Source organism: Tamandua tetradactyla, chromosome 2 (genome assembly GCF_023851605.1).
Source record: "Tamandua tetradactyla isolate mTamTet1 chromosome 2, mTamTet1.pri, whole genome shotgun sequence".
NCBI classification, from domain to species: domain Eukaryota; kingdom Metazoa; phylum Chordata; class Mammalia; order Pilosa; family Myrmecophagidae; genus Tamandua; species Tamandua tetradactyla.
Genome location: NC_135328.1, coordinates 142,555,490 through 142,581,717, shown reverse-complemented (window position 1 = coordinate 142,581,717; position 26,228 = coordinate 142,555,490). Strand labels below are relative to the sequence as shown.

General features: G+C 42.3%; 1 protein-coding gene across 6 annotated transcripts in view; it reads right to left on the bottom strand.

The window, feature by feature from the left end:
• MTHFD1L (methylenetetrahydrofolate dehydrogenase (NADP+ dependent) 1 like) overlaps positions 1–26,228 on the bottom strand; it is a 226,996-nt gene that overhangs the window by 138,027 nt on the left and 62,741 nt on the right. For 4 of the 6 annotated variants that reach the window (XM_077149270.1, XM_077149268.1, XM_077149267.1 and 1 more), the window contains exons 10-16: positions 26,099–26,196; positions 23,435–23,608; positions 15,601–15,737; positions 12,639–12,685; positions 8,859–8,966; positions 7,453–7,527; positions 4,672–4,774 (exon numbers count right to left, since the gene is read on the bottom strand). In XM_077149270.1, the coding sequence (XP_077005385.1) occupies positions 4,672–4,774; positions 7,453–7,527; positions 8,859–8,966; positions 12,639–12,685; positions 15,601–15,737; positions 23,435–23,608; positions 26,099–26,196 (742 nt within the window). Of the gene's footprint in view, positions 1–4,671; positions 4,775–7,452; positions 7,528–8,858; positions 9,047–12,638; positions 12,686–15,600; positions 15,738–23,434; positions 23,609–26,098; positions 26,197–26,228 lie in introns of those variants that run through there. The other 2 variants (XR_013170827.1, XR_013170826.1) reach the window with 2 other exon arrangements.

Sequence of the window (26,228 nt, the reverse complement as noted above, 5' to 3'; positions counted from 1 at the left end):
CCCATGCAGCACCAGCAAACCTGCCCACCTTCCCCGCTCCCCAGCTCAGCTGAAGCCTGTGCCTTTTTCTGCAGGTAAAATGTTCTCTCTCACACACATAAACACTCTCCTATGCCCTCACACACACACTCAAAACGCTCATACACACTCACACCAACACACTCTCAAACATACACTCGTACATACTTTCTCACACGAAACTCCCACCCGCACATACACAACTCTCCTTCCCACACACTCATACACACTAACACACATTCAAAACTCACACTCTCTCACACTAACATGCTCTCATACAGACTTTCTCCTGTACACGCAACACTTCCACACACCTCACACACCCAGACACACTGAAACACACCCACACTCTACACTCACACACACTCTTACACAAAATCATAAACCTTCTTTAAGATGAGATACATGCTGAGTATATACAAAAATGAAAGGAATGATACTCACTATTATTATAACCACTCCTTTTATTTCCAAGACATATTGTACATAGTCATAATGTAAAGATATTCCCTTCTCTGTCATTGCCATCTTGGCACAAAATTAGTGCTATCTTTTTATCAACTTTATTTCAGGTCAACATGGAAACTCAGCTTTTTTCCATTTAGCAAAGAGAAAACAAACAAGCAAAAAGAAGTAGGCAAGACTGACTACAAGCAGTGGCACCAAGAGCCCACCTGTACCTGTAGCATGCCCTGGGAGAGCTGGGTGGTCCCCGGTGCCACACAGTGCAATGTCCAGGTAAAGGGATGTGAGAGGCATCAGTGATATGTAGAAGAGATGTTAAGGTTAAATTTTGACCTGTGAGAAATTTTACCAGAGAGTAACTGTGCGTTAACGAGGCATGACATAATTTCTGACCTCTGAAGTTTGAGCTGAAGGTACATAAGAATGGTTTTTCATTCCAGTGATGTGCAGTAAGGGACCATTCTGTGCCAGGCCCCCGTGCTATTTGGGCAGGGATACAAACATGGACAAGATGTTGGTCTCCGACCTAAAGAGGGTGTGTGTGTGAGTGCGTGTATCTCAGTGTGTGTCTGTGTGAGTGGGTGACCGCGCAGAGAACTGTGGGACAGGTGACAGTTTGTGCGTTGAGAACGTGTGGGGTGTGAGTGTGCGTGAATGAGTGTATGTGTGTGTGCATGTGTGTGTAAGGGGCATCTGTCTGTTTTCCACCCTAATACTGAAGGGCTGATTGTGTCTTGAGGACTATCCAGAGTGGGTCCAAAAGCTCATCAGATGACCAGTACTGACCATCTAAGGGCTGAAGCACTATAAGACACTACACATCGGAGGCAGGCCCCCTATTTGTCCCCACAGGACACTGTTCCGATCCCCTAAAAAAAGCTGGCAGGGCAGTTGCTGGGAAGCAGTAACGATGCCAGTTTGCTGAGGACCCATGTAGGTGGGCTGTGGTCTAAGGTGAGGAGTGGCGCCCAAGGAACCCTGCGGGGTGCAGAGGCTTGGAGGGGCAGGCCTCCCGCCCCTGCCCCACTGTAAAATGTCTGCCTCATCCAGGTGCAACAGGGAAGCAGTACAATGTCTCTCTTTTTTTTCTGCTTATGTTAAGTGTTTCTGGAATAGTCTATGGTTCTTGGTTCCATCCCATAACCAGGAGCATGAGGCCTCTTGGTTTTGCGCATGAGGCATGGGATAACGGCCACCAGTGAGATGTCTCCCACAGGCAGGGAAAAAGGGGGTGGCATTGAAGGATGCAGCAAAGTAGGGATTCCCAACCCCATGTGTCCTGAGTGTCTCCTTCCTGACCACCAACTCACCAGAAGGGTCACACGATGTCCAGGTGGAAACCCACACTGCCTTCTAAACACCCAACTATTAAAAGTCCTCCGTCCACTTCATTGGGGGTCCTAATTCTCATTTTAATTCATGGGAATAGCAAATGTCTTTCCAAATTCTTCTGACCCACGTGGTTTGCCAAAAGCTGCAAAGTTTTCTTTACTTTAGGGCCCTGAGAAGTAATCTAATTCTAGTACTTATCTGGAATAATTTCTTTAAGTCGTCACTTCCATTCAAATCGTTCTGCAGCCACAGAACACTTCAGACTTTTCCACGTGCTCAGGGAGACATCAGGCTGCCCCAGGTCCTGGGCACCAAGGCCACGGGACTTTCCTCTCTCTCCTGAGATCCAGGATGACCTACTGATCTGCTTCTGCCGGCCCCTCGCAGGAGCCCAAAGCAGCCAGGGAAGAGTGCCCAGGTGAGTGAACTTCTCTGCCAGCAAAATCACACGCCGGGTTTAAGACATGCTTTAATGCCCACTGGCATGATGTTTCTTTCGCCCAAGTAAGTAAAGTTTTGAAGGGTAGCACAAACTCACAAATACGCCGACAACGCTAACTCCTGAATTTGGGACATACTTCTGTTTTAATAATGAATGTCACTAGTTATTTTAAAAAGTTAGGAAAAAAGAGGTAGGCTATTTTCAAAAATGCTGAAGATGGTCATGGCGGTTATTAAAAGTGAGGTTGTCTGTTTAATAACAGAGGCGTGGCAAACTGTGGCTCAGCCATGGGGGAATATTCTAGTCATTTAAAGTAAACATTATGACAACGGGGTCACAAAATGCAAAACGCCTGTGACACAAATGAATGTAGGATACAAAATCTACATGCCTAAACTATCATTACAGCTCTGAGAAAAACCCAGATGCCCCAAAAAACTATTGACTAGTTTGTTTTTTCAGTATAGCGATTTAATGGTTCTTACTCTTTGTCAATGTTTCCATATGGCTCTAGAATGCTATCACTTTCATAATGAAAAAAAAAAAAGTTTCCAAGGAGATTTTAATTTTGTCTGGGAGACAAAGGTACCCATCAAACTGACATTTCATGACCATTTGGAGGGCGCTTTAGGGTCTGGAAAGAACTCTCACCTTTCAATGGGGCCTCCCACAGGGAGGCTGAGTTATTACTACAATTTAGAGATAAAGACACAGAGTGAGTAGTTTGTTCAGTTTATTCGCACAACCAACAAATGGTGGCCTCTGATCTTTGTCCACCTGTGGTTTGTGTCAAAAACTAAATTCTTCATGAACTGACAGAATGGACCCCAGAAAGGGAAGCTTCACGAAGTGGGGGAAGGGGGGGGGGGCGTTCCCTGAGCTGTGTCCAAAAGGGCAAGACCAGCCCAGGCAGTGAGACGGGAAGAGAGGGCTGAGTAGGGGTGAACGGGACCAAGGGAGACCCCCAGATGGAGAGCACACCACGCAAGGGCCAAGGAAGGCGTCTAAGCATGGGACGACAGGACAACAGCCAAACTGATATGAACCACCTGAACCGGGGGGGCTGGAAATGGGAGCCCGAAAACCTATTAGAAGGTAACTGCAATAGATCAGGCACCTGATATAAAAACGTTCTGAAGTTGGGTACAAAGGGGAAAGGGGGGGAGGGGGCAGATCCGAGCAGAGCAGTTCAGCAAGGACCTGAACAGTCCGTCTGACACTGACCTAGCCCCTGGAGGTTTCACAAACCACTGCAATCACAGCCCTTGAGGTACAGATCACCGTCCCCATTTCACCTGATTGGCTTAGTAGGCAGAATTCTGTTCCCCAGCAAAAGCATGTTCCTTATTTTAATCTGCATCCCTGTGGGTGTGAACCCATTTATAAATAGGACTTCTGGAAGATGCTATGTTTAGTTAAGGTGCGGCCAACTGAATGAGGCTGCATCCTAATCTGGATTACTGAGAGCCTTACAAAGAGAACCCAGAAGTCACAGCAAAGTAGAAAGGAGAGGACACCGCCAGGTGACGGGAGGCAAACATGCAAACCAAGGAGCCCCAAGGATTGCTGCCCCCAGCACCAGAATGCTACCGATTTCGGGAGAGAGCAAGATTTGCCAGTATCTTGATTTGGGATTTCTAGCCTCTGAAACCATGAGCCAATAAATAATCCATTGTTTAAGCCCACCTATTGTGTGGAATTTGTCAAGCAGACCTGGCAAAGTAAGACATTAGCTGAAGGTCAGGTAGAAGTGTCAGGACACAGATGTTCGCTCAGCCTCATTCCAAGTTTGGCCCTTCTCCACTGTACCACCCTTTAGCGAGCCAAGATGTACAGCTGGAGAGGGCAGGGGGAGAGAGGGGAGGGCAGCACAGCCTCGAGGCAGTGAGGAAGAGGAGGGGGCCTTGGAGATGCATTTGAAGTGCTACAAGGATATTGGAAGAATTGTCTAATACGTGGGTAGAAGCACACAATGGACTCTGAAGGTACGAACCAGAGAACTACCGAGAGCCAGCAGTGTGGAAGTAAAAGGAAAGAAATAGGGTGGTGGATAGAGGAGGCAGCAGGACAAAGAGAGGCACAATGACTTTTTTTTTTTTAAATACAGAGACAAAAGGCAAACGAAGATGGGGACGAGGAGGTTGGAGGGATAAAGATATTTTCCCTGGAGGTGAGGGTAGAAGGGAACCAGTTGTTGGCCTTAAGACAGGAAGCGATATGGCTTTTCCTCCTAAATAGGAAGCAAGGATGAGAGAAAGAAATGGTGGGCTTGGGGAATAAATGGGAAGAGATACAGCTATGCATTTATGAAATTAGGATAAATATTCTCAATGGAACCTCCCCAGAGCTTTAGCCCGAACATGTCCCATCCATACCATCGGAGAGACCCCCACGGCCGAGGCCCCCTCACCTACCTCTCTGCCACGTGATAGTGGAGGGATCGATGTTGAGCCGGGCAAACTGGCTTATCTCCTCTTCTGTCAGTGCGCTTGGGTCAGTCTTATTTATTCCCAGTTTCTAGAGATTGAAAGGAAAAAAGGTAACAAGTTTTAGAAAAAAAGAGAGCATGATATAATCAAGATTACTTATTTTGTTTTGTTTTCTCCATGACTAACGAAGCCTTAAAAAATGAAACTGCTCCACTCCCACTGCTTCACTTGACTAGTAAAAAAAAAAATAAAAAATAAATGAAACTGAGTTTTTAAAGAGCCCCAAGTATTTCCAGAGTTCAGCAGAGTGTGGGACCCCCTGCCCTAAACCCTCTCTACGGATGAGCAGGTTTATCCCACAGTTTCACATGATCTGAGAACAAAATTAGCTGTACTTAAGACACCCCACAGGCACCTGAGCCCTTTATATCTAAAACTGAATTGACCATCTTTCCCTGTTCCATTCTTTGAATCCCTGCATCCAGGGAGTATCTTGGTAATAATTAACTGCCCACGTCAAAAATTTGAGAATTATAGAAAAAAAAAAATTAAGAATGATTCTTGATTCTTTCCCTGTTTTAGGCCTCCCACGAGCCAGTCGCCAGGTCCTATTAGTTTGGCTCCCAGTTATATTACTCTCTCATCTTCTCTCCTCTTCTTGGGGTGGAGGCAAACAAACAAAAATACTAAACAGAAATTCTTTGATTAAATTGTAGGTTTGGTCTACTTCTATAAAGAAATGTCTAAATCCAAACGTCTCCGACAAGTGGAAGATGTTGAAAATTTTGAGACAAGCTTAAAAACATAAATCGGTATTAACTATATAGCTTTCATCGTGTGACCATGTGATTGCAAAAATCTTGGGGCTGGGCGGTACGATGGTGGCGCAGTGGCAGAGCGCTCGCCTGCCATGCCAGAGACCAGGGTTCGATTCCCAGTGCCTGTCCATGCAAAAAAAAACAAACATGAAACAAAAAAACCTTGGGGCTGACACCCCCTTGATCCAGTGTATGGGTAGACGAGTAAAAAAAAAAACAAAGACATGCATGAAAAGAAAATACAGGTTGGGAATACAGGGAAAAAATACCTCTATATAAATTACTATGGACAATAATTTTTAGTACTACTTTGATAATCCTTCATCAGTTGTAACAAGTGTACCTACTGTTTAAAAAAAGTAAAATTACAGAAAAACTTGTTAACAGTTGTAGAGAATTTTCCACATCGATCAAAGTGTGGGTGGTGGGGCTGAGTTTGGGAATCCTGTATTTCATACATGATTGTTCATTCACCTACAACTTCTCTAGTGAAATGTTAAAAGAAATGGATGTGAAAATGTGGCTAGTTGTTGGTACACAGCTCGCTGCCGCCCGCCTCTGCCCATGGCCCCGGGCTTCTGAGGGCTGCCCTCGTGCCTATGCCATGCCTGGGAAGAGTGCAATGCAGTCCACGAAATCAGTGCTTCTCTGTTCGCTCCTTCCTGTCCCAGACACAAATACCAACAATTCAAGCAAGACCAAGTCTGTTTTTTCAAAACAAGTTGTGGCTAATTCAGTGAGACAGAAAAAGCTAAAACTTTTAAAGCATCTACTTCCGTAAAGGATGCTTTCTAAGAAAGCTTTTTTTAAATGAAGGAGTATAAGAATCTGGAAAGTAGAGACTACGTCACAGCTGCCAAGAACAGCAGACTGCACGGTATTCCCAATCAACTGATTTTTGTTTTATGTCAAGAAACAAGGGGGTTTTGGTAGATTGAATTACTTCCCCCAACAAAGGACATGTGCTTATTCTTAATCCCCTTCCTGGGGATGGGATGGGACTCCATTTACGATAGGGCCCTTTGAAGCTGTGTAATCCTTAAAGTATGGCCTTGTTTGTGAACAGGAACGTTTAAGATCCCTATTATGGGGGTGTGTGGCTTATAAATAGCCAGATGCCAGAGGAACATGGGAGGAGACCATAGGTATCCTGATATCACAAAAAATGGTGGCAAGTCAGGTACCAGAATGCTTACAGACCCTGGGGGAAAGCACAGCCTTGCTAGTACCTTCATTCTGGATTTCTAGATTCTGAAGCTATGAGAAAATAAATGCTTGTTGTTGAAGCCAACCCATCAACACCACTAATACTAACCAGTGCTGGAAGAGTATACCGCGAAGGATTATTTTTCAGTCTCTAAACAGAACTAGGGGAAATAAATCAACGTGGTTAGCAGGGCATATGCAGCAAATAGGATTAGAAAACCCTAACATGGATAAGAATAAAATCATGTTCATAAGAAAAAACTTCTATCTTGCTGCAACAAAAATTGAGACTGATGAATTTTCAAAGGTTGCCTTATTTCCTATATTTTAAATGTAGTTCATAAAAATACTTGTGTCTACAGGAGAAGAACTCATGAAAACTCTAAAAGTTTAGTTGTCAGAGGTGCTTACAGATCAGCAGCTTCCCCCCCCACATACACACACTTTACTGCTGCAGAAACTGAGCCCCAGTGAGGAAGTGGTTTTGTCCACACAGCGCTCTGGTGTAGTCGCCAGGTCTAACCTGTCTAAGTCTGCTCTCTCTGCTGTATTTTTCTGTCTCTTTAAAGCCTCAAACCCCAAAGAATATCTGAAAACCAAAATCATGTCAAGTTCAGAATTTCTGGCTTTGACAATCTTTGTGATGTGTTTTTTGGATATTTTCTTTTTTCTGTCTCTTTAAAGCCTCAAACCCCAAAGAATATCTGAAAACCAAAATCATGTCAAGTAACTATAAACTTACTCTTAGTCGAGCAAGCTGAATTTCTGAGAATTCCCGGGCACCATTCACTAATGGAACCAGCCGACTGTACAGCGCCTAGGAGAGGAAAAATCAATACCCACAAATGGACCAACCATCAACTTGGACAATTACCAGGACATAACAAAGTTTATTACATTTACTATCAGACTCTTTAGATTACAAACCATATTAAAATTCTTGGACTAATATCAACAATGGAGACTTTAAATTGTCATATTAATGTATCTCACTAGATCTGAAACAGTGTACGTTGCAAAAATGGTGCATAAATATATTTCTCGATCTAGACCCTGACCACAATCAAATTAATATGCGCCTGGATTCTGCTTCAAAAAACTCACCAGGGAATGAATTTAATTAATGAACATCAGGACCCTGTTGTACCACATGTCAGGAAGTACCATTTTTATCTGCAGCCTGTGTCCATGAAGAATTAGCACCTGTCCCCATTAGGTGGGTAAGCTACCTCTTGAACCATATGCACCTGCCGACCAATGAGGGGGTCTGACCTCTTTAACAGTACCTCTAGGATTGCTGCAGGTGGTGTTCGTCTTGAAAAGTGAACTGTCCCTTCCCCTTAGTGCAGACCAGAGACCAGGCCTTCAACAGAATGAAGAGATCTGGTCTGCCTTCAAAACTCAAACTGCAAAGAATACAGGGCTTAAAAAATTCAACTAATAGCTAGAATCTTCTGAAAAGATTTCATCAAAAAAATGGAGAACTGCATTGTTGGCTATTACTGCTGCATGAATCTTGAATCCAGGGCTCAAAAGTAGCAGTATGAGTGCAGATGGCACTGCTGCTACTTTTGCCTGGCTTACCTTTAAAGCAAGCAGCATATTTTAAGCCTTCACTTTTGGAAAGGTATTTTTAAGTGCAGATGCAAAAAAATACTCAGGTGTCTGCTTCTAGGACAGAGCTAGGAATTCTGTCCTACAAATGTCTCCTGCAACCTGCATAGAGACACAGTCAAATATGTTGTTTGTTCCAAAAACTCCTCTATCTTCTGGGAGCTTGAGAAAGATGTGGGTCTACGACCTAAGATATTTGCCTTAAATAAAACCTGCAGAAAACTTTTCTTAAGATAAGCAAACTCACAATTTACAGAAGCCTATAGAAATATCAAAAGACAGCCTCAGAAGCAGCAAAAAAAAAAAATTCAACTAAGAGCATTCTCCCAAGAATTTGGCAGGGCCCATAAACCTATTTGAGAATCTGCTCAAAGTACGGGCCTTCACTCCCTAAAAAGTAGGATCATATACAACTACAACATTTTGAATAAAATTTCAGTGTTCACAGATTTCAGAGGCATTTCCACGAACTTCTTAAGAATACAGGAACCCCAGGATAAATGCCCAAAGGGGCTCACATGGAATCGTTCCCACCTTATCTGTTTGTGTGCCTTCATGCAGGATCCTCGTGTCGATTGCAGCTGCCAACAAGTTGTTGGCAGCAGTGATGGCGTGTATATCGCCAGTCAGGTGGAGGTTGAACTGGAAATGAAATGAAAACGTCTTTCTACTGTTTTCAAACAGTGCTTCAACAGTATTTCAAGCAGTATCTGAAGATTGCTCTGGGTAAATAAAGCATTATGCTAATTACATATCCTTATAACGAACTGAGTCCACTAGAGTTTAAAGCAGAACACCAATGTCAAGTTCTTCCACTTGACAAGACAGAACTCTCCGGAGCAGCTCTCCTCTCAGTATTCCACTCGTGGGTTACAGAATAAAACGTTCTCAAGGACCTAATGACTGACAAAATTTGTTTTCCGTATTTTATTTCCTTTACTTTTATGCATTTTTTATTGTTTCAAAAATAGAGTCATTTCAAATATATTTTGGAGTGAGGCAGAGCATAAAATAAACAATAACAATTGAATACCATAGAGCACTGCACAAAGTATGAGAAATGAAAAAATACATCACCCTCACAGTGCTATTAATTCTACTACTTTCCTTCTAACTTCAAAAGCTTACATGATAGAGTAACGACATTCTTGTAATTTGCTACAATCTTTCAAAAAAATTTATTCACTTATAATCTTGTTTGTATACCATTACAGTATATAATGGATGTATAATTGGGAAGATGTATCCAATTTCATCTGTGTTTTAAACTTGTAAAGAAGCCTAGAGTTAAAAAAATAGTTTTTTTATTTTCTTTTTAATTAGGTGCTTATCATATATTTCCAAGAGTATGGTTGGAGAATATACTTGGAAAGTGTATTTTACACTTGGCTAAAGTGTCTCAGTTAATATCATCAAATTGCCTTTTGAAAGGGTGAAGCATCACCTGCAAAACACTTGCAGAGCAGGTACCTCAGAAAAAGTACCTTTCGATTGAAAAGATAAGTTAATTTAATAGATGAAAACTGGTGTTTTAAGTTGCATTTCTTTAATTTCTTGAGAGCTTAAATCTTTATATTTATCTGTTATAATTGTATTTTATCACTTATAAATGTTCACTGGAGAAAATATGAAAAATTCCATTTGAATATATATTTTATAAACTGTATTCATAATTTTAAAAATTGGGATTACACCTTCCCTAATATTTTATACCATGGCTAGTTATATTTCTAGCATTTTTACATCATTAAATATACTTCAAAATAGTTTTGAAAAATTCAAAATATTTTTTAAGACTTCGTGTCCTATTTTTAGACATTTTTGCTTTCCCCCCAATTGTTTAATGTCATAAACTATACGGAAATAAACAGCTTTAAAATTAAATCTTTGAGCACACAATCACTTTTTTGGATAAACTAAAAATGAATTTATTTGGACTAAAGGGTTTTTCAGGCACTTGATCCATATTTCTAACTCCCCTCCAAAAAAGTTTTATCAACGTACACTTCCTGTGTAACAGCGTATTTCAGTTTCTTTTGCCAGGTTTAAAAATCCTGCTCTGACAATTCGACAGGTAACATGGTCACTGATGGTGGTCCTAATGTAGATTTATTAGGGGCGGTGAACCTTCACTGGCTAGCTAATATTTCTTCCCCGATGCTTGTGTGGAACCCTCTGCCCACTTTACAATAGGATGCCAGTTTTTTCCATGCCATCACCTTGATATCTACTTGAATATCTCACAGGCTCCAAACAGCACTCTTCTTCTGACCGTGACCTCACAGATCACAGCTCAAACCACAAACCCATCACTCTCTGGTCCTCCACTTCCACAAATGATCCTGTTGAGTCATTCAACCCCTGGGCATCATCCTTGAGTCCGCCCCTCCTCTCACCTCCACATTTTAGTCAACCCATCAGCACACAAGTCTTAAGTCTGCCATCTTTTTTTTTTTTTTTTTATCCTCACTAAGCCAACTGACCACCATCTTTTCCCTGGGCAGCTGCTTCAATCTCCTTCCTAGACTCCTACCATCCACTCTGGGCTGCTGCATCTGTTCTCCACACAAGAGCCAGAGCACTCTTTAGGAAATCCAGTTTGTGCCTTGTTACTCCCCCGTCAAGATCCCTGCACAACCTGACGGTGATGCTTCAAGTAAAATCCAGGCTCTTGATCATAAAATGCAGCAGCTGGAACGATCTGGCCCTGCTTACATCTCTGCTCTCTCTCTGGCTCCCTGGGCTCAAGCCACACTGGTGGAGTCTTCCAGTCCCTTAATAATCTAAGCCCTTTTCCTGCATGGAACATTTCCTTCATTCTTTGCACGGCCGGCTCTTAGTCACTTTCAATCCTTCATTCCATCTGGAATGTACTCTAATATGTTTTCATATGACTATGTGCATGTCTGCCCGGATGCACCGTCTGGCTGTGGCACTCAAAGTGCCTGCAGAGCGTCAGGCACTGAGCTAAGAGCTGGGATCCAGAGGTACAGAAGTTGCAGAGTCATTGTCCTCCAGGAACATAGTGCCTGCACATATTCAAGCCTCTCAAGGATCATAAGATAGCTCACCACAGTCTGAGCAGGATGCCAGTAACCTCTCAAGGAGTGCTGGCTAAGTCGTGGACCGATTACCCCTGCTCTGAGCCTTGGACCCCTCTCCAACTGGTTTCCTAGCCCAGGGTCTGCCCTGTGAATGTTATGCATCCCCCTTCAGTTATGAGGCTTGGGGCTATTTTTTTCTGTAAGGACTTTATTTAGCTTCCCTGCAGTTAGCTTTCCTGAATCAGGTGTCCATAGGCAAAACAGCTGTCCATTTCCTTCCACAATGTCAACAACTATTTATTAGTGAGTACCTACTGTGTGCCAGGACCTGTAACCTCTTTACTCACCGCGGCCGACTAACATAGACTGACGTAAACACAGGGTGCTAGGGGTTTGGGGTGCAACAGAATGTACAGAAGAACTGGGTAATGAGGATGGAAAAGCAAGAGCATTCCAGACATGTGACAAGGCTTGAAATCAAGAGCATCCAGGGCAGGAGTTTGTGAGGAGCATGACATGGTAGAAAGAGAGAAGCATGTGGAGGACTGAGTGGTGGGGATGGAGAGAGGGGTGGCAGTAGCTGGGACGAATTTCCATGCCACGCTGTTGAGGAAGGGGTCACTTTTGGGATAGATCACGTGGGACAGTGACCTGCCCGTGTATGGGCTTTAGAACCCAAGCTAAGAGGGTTAACAGCCCAGGGCTGATGAGGGCTGGGTGCTGGTCAGATAAGGCGGGTGGGACAGCGACAGAGGAGGTGCCCAAGGAGCTCCTGCGGAAATGAGACGCGACACCTGCAGCTCTGTGTACCCATCTTTCTATGGAAATCCTTTATTTTGGAGTCTCCATTCAGAGTTTAGAGTGCAAGTGTACTGAATTTCACACTATAAGAGATGGGAGGTGGACACACAAGTCCATATCCTCTTATCTAGGACCCTCACCCCGATTGGTTTTGGGATTCAGAATTCCTGGGATTCAGAGTGTGATGTACACATAATGTACTTATGAACACCCTCAGCAGGGTCTAGGTCGGCACACATAATCCAAAATGACATATCTGCGGCAAAACATAGGAATACTCGCACCACGGGGCATAAACAGAATGCATCAGTAGCTCCTAATAGGAAATATCAGGTTTTCCAGCAAACAAGTTGTGTAAATGTTTTTGGTTCTCATAGCCTTCTGGATGTAGGGATTGCGGCTAAAGGCCTGTGGCACAAAGGGTGGGGAGAGAAAAGCAGCTGTAGACACACAGCGCTTCCGGTCTTACCTCCTCCATGGGGATGACCTGGGCGTATCCACCACCCGCGGCTCCTCCTAGACAACAGAGCAGGCAGCGTGTGAAATGAGTCACCAGGACAAGGGCAGGAGGGCCTGGGGACATGGCTCCCCAGCCCCACGGGGAGGCGCACACACCCAGCACGAAGCGACAGCAGGCAGCGAGAAGCACAACTGTTCCGCCGACACCAAGCAGAGGGAAAGACAGCACTGTGCACACTACGTCCAGCTCTGCGATTTAAGGACGGCTGTTTCTGTGTTTAAGGACAAGGTAAACCCTACCTCATACCATCAACAGCCCCTTCCAACGTGACGAAGTTAGAATGGGCAAAGCCCAACACCCCTAAAGAGTGGGAGAAAGATCAAAGGTGATGGTGGAGTTACACAGAGAAGGTCGGGTTTAACAAATGAGTATGGGTGCTGAGTCATTACATTGATATTTCTTTTAGTCTCTGGTATCTTAGAGCAGTGTAAAAACCTAAAACTGTGGAATTGTAACCCATACCAAACTCTGAAATCTGTTCTAAAACTAATTGTTGTGATGTGCTTTGAAAGCTATTGCTTTTTTGTATACACGCTATTTTTCACAAAAAAGAAAATAAAGTTGATTGTGATGATAAAAAAAATACTTATTCCTTCTAGCCTCCCACATTCTGGAGCAGCTAGAAGAAAAAATCTGAGATGATGGTATGGTAGCCATGAAAAACTCTGGGATCTGTCCTATAACTACTTGCAAAGAGTGCTTTGAAAACTATTGCCTTTTTCTTTCTTTGCGTTGTATGTATATCATATTATAAAATTTTTAAAAAGTTAAAATAAAATACAAGGTAAAAATAACATTTGCTTATTAAAAATAAGCAAAAGAAGGATTTCATAATAATTAAACCAGGAAGAAGGTCCTGGACAGAGCCAAGGAAGAATTACAACAGAAGTTTTTGTGCTCAGCAAGTCTCCAGGGTGCTCCCAGGGGCCCAGAGGCAGCTCGGAGGACTCACGACCAGACCTGATGGGTTCTGTCTAGGCAGCCGGACCTATGTTATTTTTACCTTGTATTTTTGTATCAGCACTACAAAACATATATCAGGGTATGAGATTATTTTATTAATTTATTATTAGATACCTGGGGCCATGCTTTGGCTAAACTGCATATGCCTTTAATATCATGTAACCATAATGATTAATGCTAAAATTGCATAATATCTATGATGTGATCATATCATATCAAAAAGGTGGTCTGACAGAAACTTCAGTCTATTTTAGAGAATCCTATGTCAGCTATGTCATAATGTCTATACTTTAAAATATCAAAGTTGTTGTAGGAAAGACTTGACTTTCCTAATACAATAATGATACCTTCCAAACACATACATTTTAGTTTACCCAGTTTTTATATCGGCTCTCTCATTTGGTCCTCACGACCACCAGTGAGGCTGGTCTTCTAAGCCTCATTTTTATAGACGTGGCTCAGAGAGGTTGCAGCTGGCTGAAGGTCACACGGAAGTATGAGATCTGGCTAGGAATAAAGCCTCAGTGGGGAGTGGTTATTTAATATGCGCAGAATGTTTAACTAGGTTGAACTTCACTGTTTGGAAATGAATAGTGGTGACAGTAGCATGTTATTGTGAGAATAACTAACAGCACTGAATCATGTGTGAATGTGGCAGAAAGGGGACGTTTTGGAGTCATGTATGTCACCAGAAGGAAAATGAGAAGATATGGGAATGTATAACATAGTGACTCTTGTGGTGGACGATGACTGTGATAGACAGTATAAATATTAGAAAAACTCTTTCATGAACTAGAACAAATGTACAACACTATTACAAGCAGTTAGTAGTATAAGGGTGTATGGGAAACAGTGTTCCTATTGCAAACTTCAGGAAACTAATGTTTTAATATTCTGTCATCAACAGGAACAAGTGTACCACACCAATACTAGGGGTCAATAAATGAGGGGTGGGAATAAGGGTATGGGAAGATTTGGGTTTTCTGTGCTATTTTTATTTCTTTCCTGGAGTAATAAAAATATTGTAAAATTGATCATGGGGATGAAAGAACAGCTATGTGATGATACTGGGAGCCAGTGACCGGTCATTTTGGGTGGTTTCTATGGTGCGTGAACACATCTCAATACAACTGCATTAAAAAATAAAACAAGACAAAAAAAAGAATAAAGCCTCAGGTTCTTACTCCAAGTACAGAGGGAGGCCCCTCCCTCTCCATGATGGATGACCTTCTGTGAGTTATCAGGACTTAATGAGGGAGGAGTGATTAATATTTAGAATGGTAATATAAGTGTAATACTGTCAAAACCAGGAAGTGCAAAGAACATATGGGAATTGCAGCCATAAACGCTATTATTGAAAACTGAGCAAAAGAAGGAGTTCATAATAATTAAACCAGGAAGAAGAAGGTCCTGGACAGAGCCAAGGAAGAATTACAACAGAAGTTTTTGTGTTCAGCAAGTCTCCAGGGCGCTCCCCGGGGCCCAGAGGCAGCTCGGAGGACTCACGACCAGACTTAATGGGCTCTGGCTAGGGGGCCGGACCTTTAGCGTGGCTGCAAGAAGAAAGCACCAGCAGGAATGGCAGAATTCAAACCTGCTGGCAAAGAAAGCAGCGATGAAGCAGGAAGCCCCTGCTAAGGAGGGAGCTATGTCGGAGAGCATGGGCAGCCTTCTCAGGGGTCAGGGGCACAGGCCACCTTGGGGGTCTCCTCTTCTACTGCTCTGCAGCCTCCTGCTTCTACTCCTGCTGGGAGGATGAGCATGCAGGAGCTGTGTGTGTGCCTGCACGTGCACACGTGTGTGTGTGTGTGTGTGTGTGTGTTTGTGTGTGTAGGGAGGAAATGCTCCAATTCCCCTAAAGAGCTTTGATGCTACATCTGAGGGCGACAGGTTTTCTTTAAGCTTTTCTCCCCCAAAATTTTGCTCTGGAAAATGGACTAGCCAGTACCTTTAACCCCGAAGGTGGGTCCCTGCGAAGGCTGCCGCAGACAGGCGAAGGAGTTGAGGTTGAGGTGCGCGGTCAGGGCCTGCACCAGACCCACAGTCACGGTGCTCTTCCCTTCCCCGAGCGGCGTGGGCGTGATCCTGAGGGTCAAAAGAAAGCGCCACGTTAGTGACACGTCCCAGAAAAGCCATACAAAATGAACCGTACCTACTAAAACCGAAGCAGATGATGTTGGTAGAGCACATACCATTCCAAACGCAACACAGTAAGTGAATTTTCTTGGACCATTTTGGTCTACCCACCTTGCCAAGGTCATCCTCAAGCTAAAGTTGAGAGACACATCTTGGTCAAGAGACCATCCGGGACCACGGTACCAATAACTATCAATTTCAAGAACTGGTACAGAAAAAGCAATCAAAGTGGCTTAAATGATTAAGCTGATGCCGTTTCTTACTGATGGGTTATCTGAGGTTCTTTCTTCCAGAGCCAGCAATTGTGGGTGCGATGTGGGAACGGGGCCAAGCTTGACGGTCCATGAGGGAGAGATGCTTGGCCAGCTTCATCAGGTGAGAAGGGATCCTCAAGCCAACCCTCAACCATCTCCTACATAACAGCCCTTGTCCATGCTTGCCATGGCCAGCATTTGACACCAAAAGTGAGAAGAGCTCATTGGCATCAGGGTGGTCCAATCATTTCCTAATGACTTTTTTTTTTTTTCTAATGACTTTTATAGTTTGAAAGTTCTTTGTTCTAAAGAAGAGACAGTCTGCATTCCTGGAGTTTCCTATCTGCTGGAGTGTAGACATGCAGCCCAATCCCTTTCCAATAAAACAGCCTGTCAAATATTTCCAAAGGATTCACCCAGAGCCCTCAGCACGCTAAGGAGATAACCATTGGCCTGGAGGAGCTGGCTATAGGCTGCAACACACTACAGAAGCATCTAGAGCATGAGAGTATGAAATAAAGGATGGGAACCTATTGCAGTTCCAAGTAAGACTTGCCATAAACTTGAAATAATAATTTTCAGGCTTGTAATTCGGTCTTCTATGAGTCAGATGATGTGACCCAGGTTGTCTAGGACACTCAACCACAACGAAAGTGATAACAGAGTTTTCTGACCTGCAAATCTAGTGATGCATCCACAGAGAAGTAATGAGAGAGATCATCATCCCCAGCTATCACAGACCACCACTAGCAGGGCAGTCCATCATTCACTCAGCAAATATTCACTGTGCAGGATCCTGGGGGCCATTATTGTAATGACGGTCAAGCTAGATTCCACTTCTGCCCTCCCAGAACTTACAGCTGATGGGAGATGAGGAATAATAAATACACAATTGCAACAGATGTGATGAACACTAGGGCAGAGGGAAAATACCAATTACACTGATTTATGAGAGCACAGGAAAGGGAACCAAACTAGATCTGGGACATCGTGGAAGGCTTCCTGGAAGAAGTTCCATCTAAGCCGAGACCTGCCAAATGAATAAGTCAGCCACATAAATATAAGGGTGCATAGGGGTAGTAATCATGCTGGGCACTGTGCTTTCTATTTATGGTGCTAATTATTGTCACCTCCATCTGATAGATGAAGAGGCTGAGAGGCAGAGTGTAGAAGTAACTTGCCCAGGGTCACATAACTAGGAAGTGGTAGAGCGGGAGTCCAACTCAGGCAAGTCGTCTGACTTCAGTAACTTATTTCCATGGATGGAAATATCTATAACAAGTAATGCAATGCCTGAGAATTGGGTAAGAATGCCCGGGAAGGTGAAGGCAAAGACTGCAAGGCTTGAAACAGTCAAGGACAGAAAAGCGTCCACTAGGTTTGGCAGCCAGGGGGTGGCTGGCCACCAAGATCCTTACTGGTCAGTGAGCCAATCTGTACACTGCTTGGATAAATAAATCTCAAACCTTTTAAGCCACAGGATGATTGTTTAATAGTCCCCTCTGCCTCTGCCTGAATAGCAAATTATAGTGGGAATGACAAGAAGACTCAAAAGTTATATAAAGGTGTTTATGCCCTATTTGGAGTCAATTTTCTATTCTCTTAGACCCAACACTGAATGACCACAGTTAAAAAGCTACAGGTATCAGAGTCTTACGACAACCAATCAAGGGCACAAAGAGCATCAAACACGGTGTAGTTTAAGTTCTCTGCTGATGCCTTCACATTTGTGAAATCTTTATTGTTGGCAAAGGATAAGTAGTTTACTTAAACTGTGTCACATGAAGGATTCCATTTCATTCCCAAGGATATGCTAGCACAGCTGCTGGGGAGAGCCAAAAGGAGTCCCACCCAGAGATGACCTCTTCAAAACTTCAGCTCACCATCCAATTCCTGATTAGAAACACAGCACTGCTTCGCTTTCTGCCAAGTAATACAATTCAGGGAAATCACAAAGTAGGAAGTATTTACTGGAGCAATAAAAGGAGAGTGACAATAAAAATTTAATCTCACTTCGTTACTGCATTTGATATCAAAATTTGGTTTCACTTTCTCCCAGTATCCTTAGCTCAGATTTTAAATTATCACATTGGCTCAGAAAAGAAAGAGCATCCCGTTAACCTAATTTCTTTTTCGAAAGGGCTTATAAACTTATGGACACGGAACTGTGATTGGTTTTTATTACCTTCATTTGCATCCCCAAGCAGATATATTTGCTCCCTCCCTCACATCCCACTGAACTTATTACTTTTCTATGTGATAACTCACCACACGGTATTGCAATAAGCTTTTTGACATCTGTCTCTCCTTCCACACCCTCTCAGCTTGCTGAAGCGGATAACTGGGCCCCCTCTCCTTGCATCCCTAACACCTGCTCTGTGCAGTAGAGCAAGAAATGGTTGACAACGAAATGACTCCTCTAAGACAAATGTTACTTATTGCAAACTACAGCAAAATTTTATCGAAGCACTCTGACAATTTGAACATAATCTAAAAGGAGTTTACCATTTACGCAAAAGCCCCAATACAAAAAGAACTGGAAAACTTTGAACTGTTCCCCAAATCCAGAATCTTGTTTAACACTATAATTGCCATTAGCCATGGCTCTAACCAAACCCAAACCATACGCTCTGTCAGCATGAAGTGGAGAAGAAAACTACCAGTTAAGGCTAACCTAGGCTTACAACCCTGGGCTTGTTTATTTTTAAGTCAATCATTAGGATCTAGTCGGGGGGTAAATAGTATAATTAAAATACTAAAATATGGTTTCAATGGTTAATATTAAAAAAGGAACACTGAAGAATTTTTAAATAACCAGAATAAAAAAACATATCTGTAATTTTTCACCATTTAAAGCCTAAATGTGGATTTACTTTTGTAATATTCCAATATTGAAATATTATGCAAATAAAATATTGTAACAATGTCAAATAAAGTAAAATAAAATGACCTTTTTTTTTAAGTCAAAGAGAGTAAAAGGAATGGAATTATGAAGGCCAGATTCTGAAAATCTTATCGATAGGCCTAAAAATGCAAATTGCCTTGAAATATATCAAAAGAAGTAGTTTACAGAAATATAAAGGTTTCTAAAGATAAACCACTCACATGTTTAAAAAAAAAGTTGGACATAAAAGACCTACTTTCAATATTTTTGTACATATTAAAATATATTGTAAGATACTCAAATCCTAACTACATATTAGAAAGCGCTCCAGTCCTGATTTGAATTAATGGGATATTACAGCATCTATATTGTGTTTGCTTGGGGAGCACTGAGAAACTACTAAGTGAAAACAAAATGAGGGCCATGGTGACTCAGCAGGTAAGAATGCTTGCCTGCCATGCCCGAGGACCCAGGTTTGATTCCTGGTGCCTGCTCATGTAAAAAAAAAGGGGGGATTTATTTAGGGCGGGCCACAGTGGCTCAGCAGGTAAGAATGCCTGCCTGCCAAGCCCAAGGACCCGGGTTCGATACCCAGCGCCTGCCCATGTAAAAAAAAAAAAAAAGTAAGCCTATCTGGAAAAGTCTCTATGGCATTCTTAAAATGCATTGCCTGAAAGAATGAAGAGTTATATCCACTTGGCCCAAATCCTCATACCAAAACCTTTCTTTAGGAAAGAGTTGAAAATATATCATTCATCAATAGACATCTTCTTGATCTGGAAGGTTTTCTTTTTAAGCCTTTTATTACCTAACATTATCCTTTATAGTCCAGTTGGTTGTGTGTCCATCACACTTTACTAAACATAAAAGCCCCGGCAGTAGTGTTTTTTTCTAAGTACATTTGATGTGTTCTATGAGTAGCACAAATACAGACTCACAGATATTTAAATACTTAGACAAGACAGAAAGGGAAAATTGTGGAAATGTCTTAAATGGTTATTTTTACACCAGGCCAAAATAATGGCTTGAAACATTATTAAAAAAAAAAAAAGGCTCAAATAAGGTATTTGGCACTCATATGAAAAAACAAAATGAATGGAATTTTACTTTTCTCTTTTAATGGGAAATTTAATCTTTTTTTTTTTTTGGAAATTTCACCTATTAACAGACCAGTTTAGGTTTCTTTTTTAGAAAATCTGTCCAGGCAATTCAGAGAAATTCTAGAAACTTCTGCATAGAAATGAGAAAAGGTCCAATAGAGACTCATTCCGTGTGTGCTCATTCCAATGCAGCTGCACTCTGAGCTGCCTTCTCAAACAAAATTCCTTTTCATTAGTGTAACTGGGAAAATATGTAAAACTTCGAGCCCCTAAGATTCTTTTGGCACATTTCCCTGAACAATTCCCAATACTTGTGATTTTGTCAGGCAAAGCAAATAAAGTGATGTGTAGGTGTAAATATCATGAGATGTGTAGCTGATGAAACACAGATGATTCTGACTGAATAAGAACCATAATGCCTGGAGAGTGGCAGTTTAAAAAGATTAATGTTTTATTTCCAATATGCTTCATTAATTACTTGGTAATTCTGTATGATGTGCAAATGGTCACAACTTTGGCCAGTGGGAGTCCCTTCAAGTTGGCCTCATATCCCCATTTACTCTCCAATCATTAACACCTTGCAGGAGTGTGGGACATTTGTTACCACTGATGAAAGTGCATTTTTATAATTGTACTAGTAACTATAATCCACGGTTTAACATAGGGTTCACTGCTTGTGTATGATTCTGTTCTGCATTTGGATTATTGATATCAGAAGACATTTTTCTAATCCCATTGTTTTATATTTTGTTCTCACTCAATATATTTAAATCATATTAATACATAAATTGAAATGTTCAATAGCAAATGTATTGTTATTTAGGTTTACTGAAACATGGCTTGGGTACTTGAATTCTTCTAAAGCATGGGAAAAGTGACATGTTATAGTGTTCAGAGAAAAAAGGCAGGACCCAAAATGGTGCTTATGGTATGATCTCAAATATGTAAAAAGGATAGCCGCAGAAATAAAATCCTGGAAAGGAAATATAAACATTTTTAACAATTCCAGGTAATGATTTTTATTTCAAATTGACTTTGCACTATAGATTATTAGTAAAACAACTGTCTGTCTTCTAAACCGATCAAGTCTCTACCTATCAAAGAATTAGAAACTGAAGGCAGTTAACACACCAAAAAAATAAATTTGTTATGATTATTCTTCCCTTATAGAACGCAATGTGGAATCTATTTTCTAAACATCTTTAACTTTGCTAAAGATTCATCTGTATCTCAGAGTTTAACCCTTCAGAGCTTCCTTTTTCAATACAGTTGAAAGAACACAAGTCTTATTAATTAAGGGAATCTGCACACTTTCAGAAGATGACCTTAGCTCTCCGGATCTGCTCTGCAGTTGAGAATTTTGAGTCTGACTGCCACTTCTCTAGCCCAGTGTGCTTTCTTAATGCAGTTGCACACTGCCGCCAGCAGAGGCGCTGCGTGGCCCATGCTTGCTCTTGACCCTCACTAACCAGGCTGGCTGACATCTTTGCCAGAAGCCTGGACACGATGGCTTCAAGCCAGGAACCTGGTGACAGTATCATCAAAGCTTTCATTTCAGAAGTGTCAATCTGTAGTCCTAGCTAGGGGCAGGGCCATGTTTCTAGATTTGTGTTTTTACTGCCAATTGCATGAACTCAAAATGCAGTAAATTATAGCCACTCAAGGAAAATTGCCACTCGATTCTTCTTTGTAAACCGAGAGCACTCGCTTCTCAGACTTCCTTAAGTCCATCTCCATCATACAGGTGAGAGAATCAATAAACCCACCTACAGGACCTGTGGCTTAGGAAGAGGGAAGCATATGTATAATTAAGATGCTGCATTTTATTAATATCTTAATGTTCAAGGATTTGTTTATTTACTGTAAGCAAACTTGCATGAAGTTTGCTTCCATCAGAAATCAGCAATGCTGACTAGATTGGATGCTCCACATTTGGTTCTCAGAACACAGGTACAAACACTGCTCTTGTCCCAGTTCACGGGGCCCTTCCACGAATGAGGACCCGGGGAGCTGGCAGGTAGGGCCGCCACAGCTCCTGAGCACAGAGCTTTCCCACAGGATGTCAGGTCAGGCTCGAGGGTCTCGCTTAGGAAAGGAACGGGGGGGTCTGACTATAGGAGGCCTGGAAGACTGAAGAAGAAGGTAAAGCCACAGACAGCTGAGGAGCTGCAGCCAAGTCCAACTGTCTTAAAACCACAGCTGCCGAGTGCAGAACAAAGAACATGCTGTCCTACAGGCATCCAAGACACTCCAGTGGGGCTTGTGGTGCCCGGCAGGTGTGGTGTTTGGGATCCACCTCCTGCCCAGGCATTCCTATGACCTCCTCCCCAGTATCCATCCCCCACCATCCCCAGGCATTCAAGAATGAGCAATGGAATGTTCTGGAGTCATGAAAAATGATAACAGACAGCTACATGCATGACCATGGAATTAGGTATACCACACTGTTGAACAGTTAAGCGGCTTACAGTGAGCAGGTTTAATAGGATCTCATTTATGCAAGCCTGTGGCAGTTTTTAAAATGCCAATAGTCACTTCTTTGGGTGAGGGGATTTTGGATGTCTTACTTTGTGGTTTATATTTTCTATATTTTAAAAATATTTTTACACTGAGTTTGTATTCTATTTATAACCAGAAGAAATAGAGAAATAAATCACTTCTATTAACAAATATGTAAAATAGTAAGTTAACAATAAGTAATATCCAGTTATAAGAAATGTCTTCCTCTAACAAATGGGTTTTGGCCCCTCACAATGAAATTTCAAGACCACAGAGGAATTTATATAGTCTCTTGAGATTCCCTCGGGTTATACTGAAAAATATTTGAAATCCCTTGTTTTATATCATCTTTTCAACTAGAGAATATATATTTTGTTTTTCAAAAGAAAATAAAGCAATCATTCCTTTTCCCAAAACTGTGAACCTGGTTCAAAAAAAATAGTGCACTTTCAATTCTTACTATGATTTTTATCATGAAAGAGCCAAAACAGGGCACAGTGGTGATTACAATACAATGTGAGAAACAAAAAGAAAAGTATTAGAAATACTGGAATGATAACTCATAAACTCTGAAATCTATTGTGTATCTACTTATTGAAATATACTTTGAAAATCATTATTTTTTTCCTTTTCATTGTATATATGTTATATTTAACAATCAAAAACTTAAAAAAAAATACTGGATTAGCAACATGCTATATTTTATATTTTGTGGAGGACACTAATTGGTTTTGCACTGAAAAGGAAAACTTACCTCTTGTCCAGTGAGGGAATAGCATGAGAAATGGACAAAGTGATGTCCAATTTGAGAACAGGATGGATTTGAGGGATGTGGTGATAGCCATAAATTGAGCAGAGCGTTTTATAAACATGATTCTTTCGTACCGTTGATTTTCAGAGTAGTCTTACCCAGCAACTAAGATGTATTTTCCATCCGCTTGATCCTTTAACCTTTCTAGCAGGGACAAACGTACTTTGGCTTTGTTTTTGCCGTAGATTTCAATCTCATCTGCAAGCAATCCTATCTCCTTGGCAAGGACATCCACGGCTTTTGGAGTCTGTCCTCGGGAAATCTCAAGGTCACTGGGGGGAAAACACAAAAATGGCAAGTCTTCTCAGCTTAGGTGGTCACTGCTGGAAAGGAAAAATAACCAGATGCTGCGCCAACAAATGAGTGCCACGGGCTTGCAGTCCCGCTCCCAAGCAGTAATCAGCACAACTGTTAGCAATTAGCGCGCACGAGGAAAGGGTGCATTTCTTCAGAAAAGCAACCTTGAGAGACTCTCAAGGATCCTACAAATTCGTGATGGCACAGGCCCAGGTATGAGGATCATGCTGTGCTACAGGGAAAGACCCCTGAGTTCCAGTATACCCGGAGCCCTCCTGCACACAAAAACCCAACACAAGGTGGGCCACGGTGGCTCGGCAGGCAGCGTTCCTGCCTGCCATGCTGAAAACCCGGGTTCGATTCCTGGTGTCTGCCCATGCAAAAAAAAAAAAAAAAAAAAAAAACCAACACAGAGCCAGCTGCCCTATGTGGTTGTCGCTGCTGTGCTCCGAAACTCAAACAGAAGGATGAGGATGTTACATAATGCTCCCTCCTGGGCCAGATGCATGGGTCTCCAGGCCACTCAAAAATGTGGAGGGACTATTTTGTTTTATCTGGGACCATACTTACCCTCTTTCCTATTTCAAGTCCAAAATACTTCATTAATTACATAACTCCTGGTAAAACGATCTAGTGGCCAAAGATCAATTTTCCGACACAGGAAATACAGCAACTTCAGCGTGTCCCTGGACACATAATTTATTCTGTTTTACTGGTAAATTGAGAGCACTGCTATTTATCTGACAGGGTATTAGGAAAACCAGTCTTGGGGATGCTGAAGTCTTCTGAGACAGCTCACGTGGTCAGTGATCACTTTTCTTGGAGGCTCAGGCCACCTGTCTTCTGTCTGACCATCTGTTGGACATTGAGACTGAACGCAGTTCCCCAGCAGTGAGGCTGAACTGGGTGCTGAGTGTGGCCTGGCAGGTGGCAGAGGGTGCCTCTTGTGGGTTCCCTGCTGGCCCTGGATGCTGGGGAGGTGCAGACCCTCTCCTTGTAGGCAGCTGGCTCTCTCCTATGATTTGTCCAAGTTCCTACTGCTGATAAATCTACTCTCACCCGTGACTACCCTCCATGACACCATGGGGGTTGGCCAGAGGGAATCTCCCTCCCGTTGGGACTTCTCTGAGGGCACTGGAGGAACCAAGTGGGAGGGCAATCCTGCCCATGCAGGGTGGGGGCTGGGGGCTTCAAAGCAGATAAGCCCCTTCGCCCAGCCCCTCTTAGCACATTCCTTTCTAGTTCTTTTGTTTTAATTTCTATGCTCTTACTTACTTTTTTGCCCTTCTGGCTATTCCTTTTTTCTCTTGTTTTTTGGTTTTTTTTTTTTTTTTTTTTTTTTTACCTCTTATTCTCTCCCAAACTTGGAAAATCCCCAAGATTTTCTCTTCACTAGCTAAAAGAGTCATGGTGATATCATTTTGATTTTTTTGGTGATTTATAAACTACTCAGCCTGCCTTTCTTTCCCCAGTGGCTCTAGAGGTCCAATTTTGTTAAACAATTACAGCACATTTCCCCCCAAGTAGAATTTATTTCAATTTATACAAAGACTTGATACACAATTGAATTTGGCACAGTCAATTCTTTTAGCCCTCCCAATAGAATTTAGTTTAAAAATTACAACATAAATAAGTAAAAAAATAAGGTATTTTATGGAACAGATAGTATAACCCACAGGGATATCTTACAAAGAATGACATCCTTCATTGGAATCTATGTATTAATGAACACAGAATGTGTCTTAAGATGTTTAGTCTATTTCAGGGGCAAAAACATAGCCCAGAGGACTTTACTCAGCTGACTGCCCAAGAAAACTGAGGTCAATTCTAAAAGCAAATTGTTATCGTGAGAAGTCAACCAATTACTGGTGATTTCATCTACTCGGCACTCAGCATTCTCATGTGGGCTGAGTCACATGGGGATACTCAGGCACGTGACTGTGTTCTGAAGAAAGCGGAACTACGGTCACCAGGAAGGATGCTGGCTTCCAGCGGTCATTTCCCCACGGAGCAGAAGCCTGCACAGTCCTGAAGGCCAAGGCGGCAGGCGTCGTGGTCATTTCTAATACTGAAAAGCATATTTCAAAGACTGTGTGACTTGCCAAGGATACCATTTTTCTGGTCAAAGACACTACTTGTCAAGATACCATTACTTTACAGAAGAAGAAACACTGCCTTTCATACGGAATACATCATCAATTAGCATATGCAGCCTCATATCAGAAAGGAAAAACATATATAGACTTGAGGAAATGTAATAAATGCATTCATTACCATCCCATCTTGGAACACTTACGAAAGGAAAAGGTAAGCCCATTCAATTAAGGAAAATTATCTAGCACTGAAACCGTAATGTCTTGGTGTTGCCACTCACCCCCCCACCAGCCACCCCCAATTGGATATCTCTGGATACCCTAAGGCACTTTAGTGAGCTGCCATCAGGATAAACAAACCGTGAGTGATACCTGGGTACTGGGGAGAGAGGCTGAAGCTTCAGGCAGTGAAGTCTCCACCGTGTGGGCTGCTGTTCGCGAAGCCACCTCCTCCCACTGCTGACCACGTTCTTTCACACGGAGAGGAAGGAAAAGTGATGTC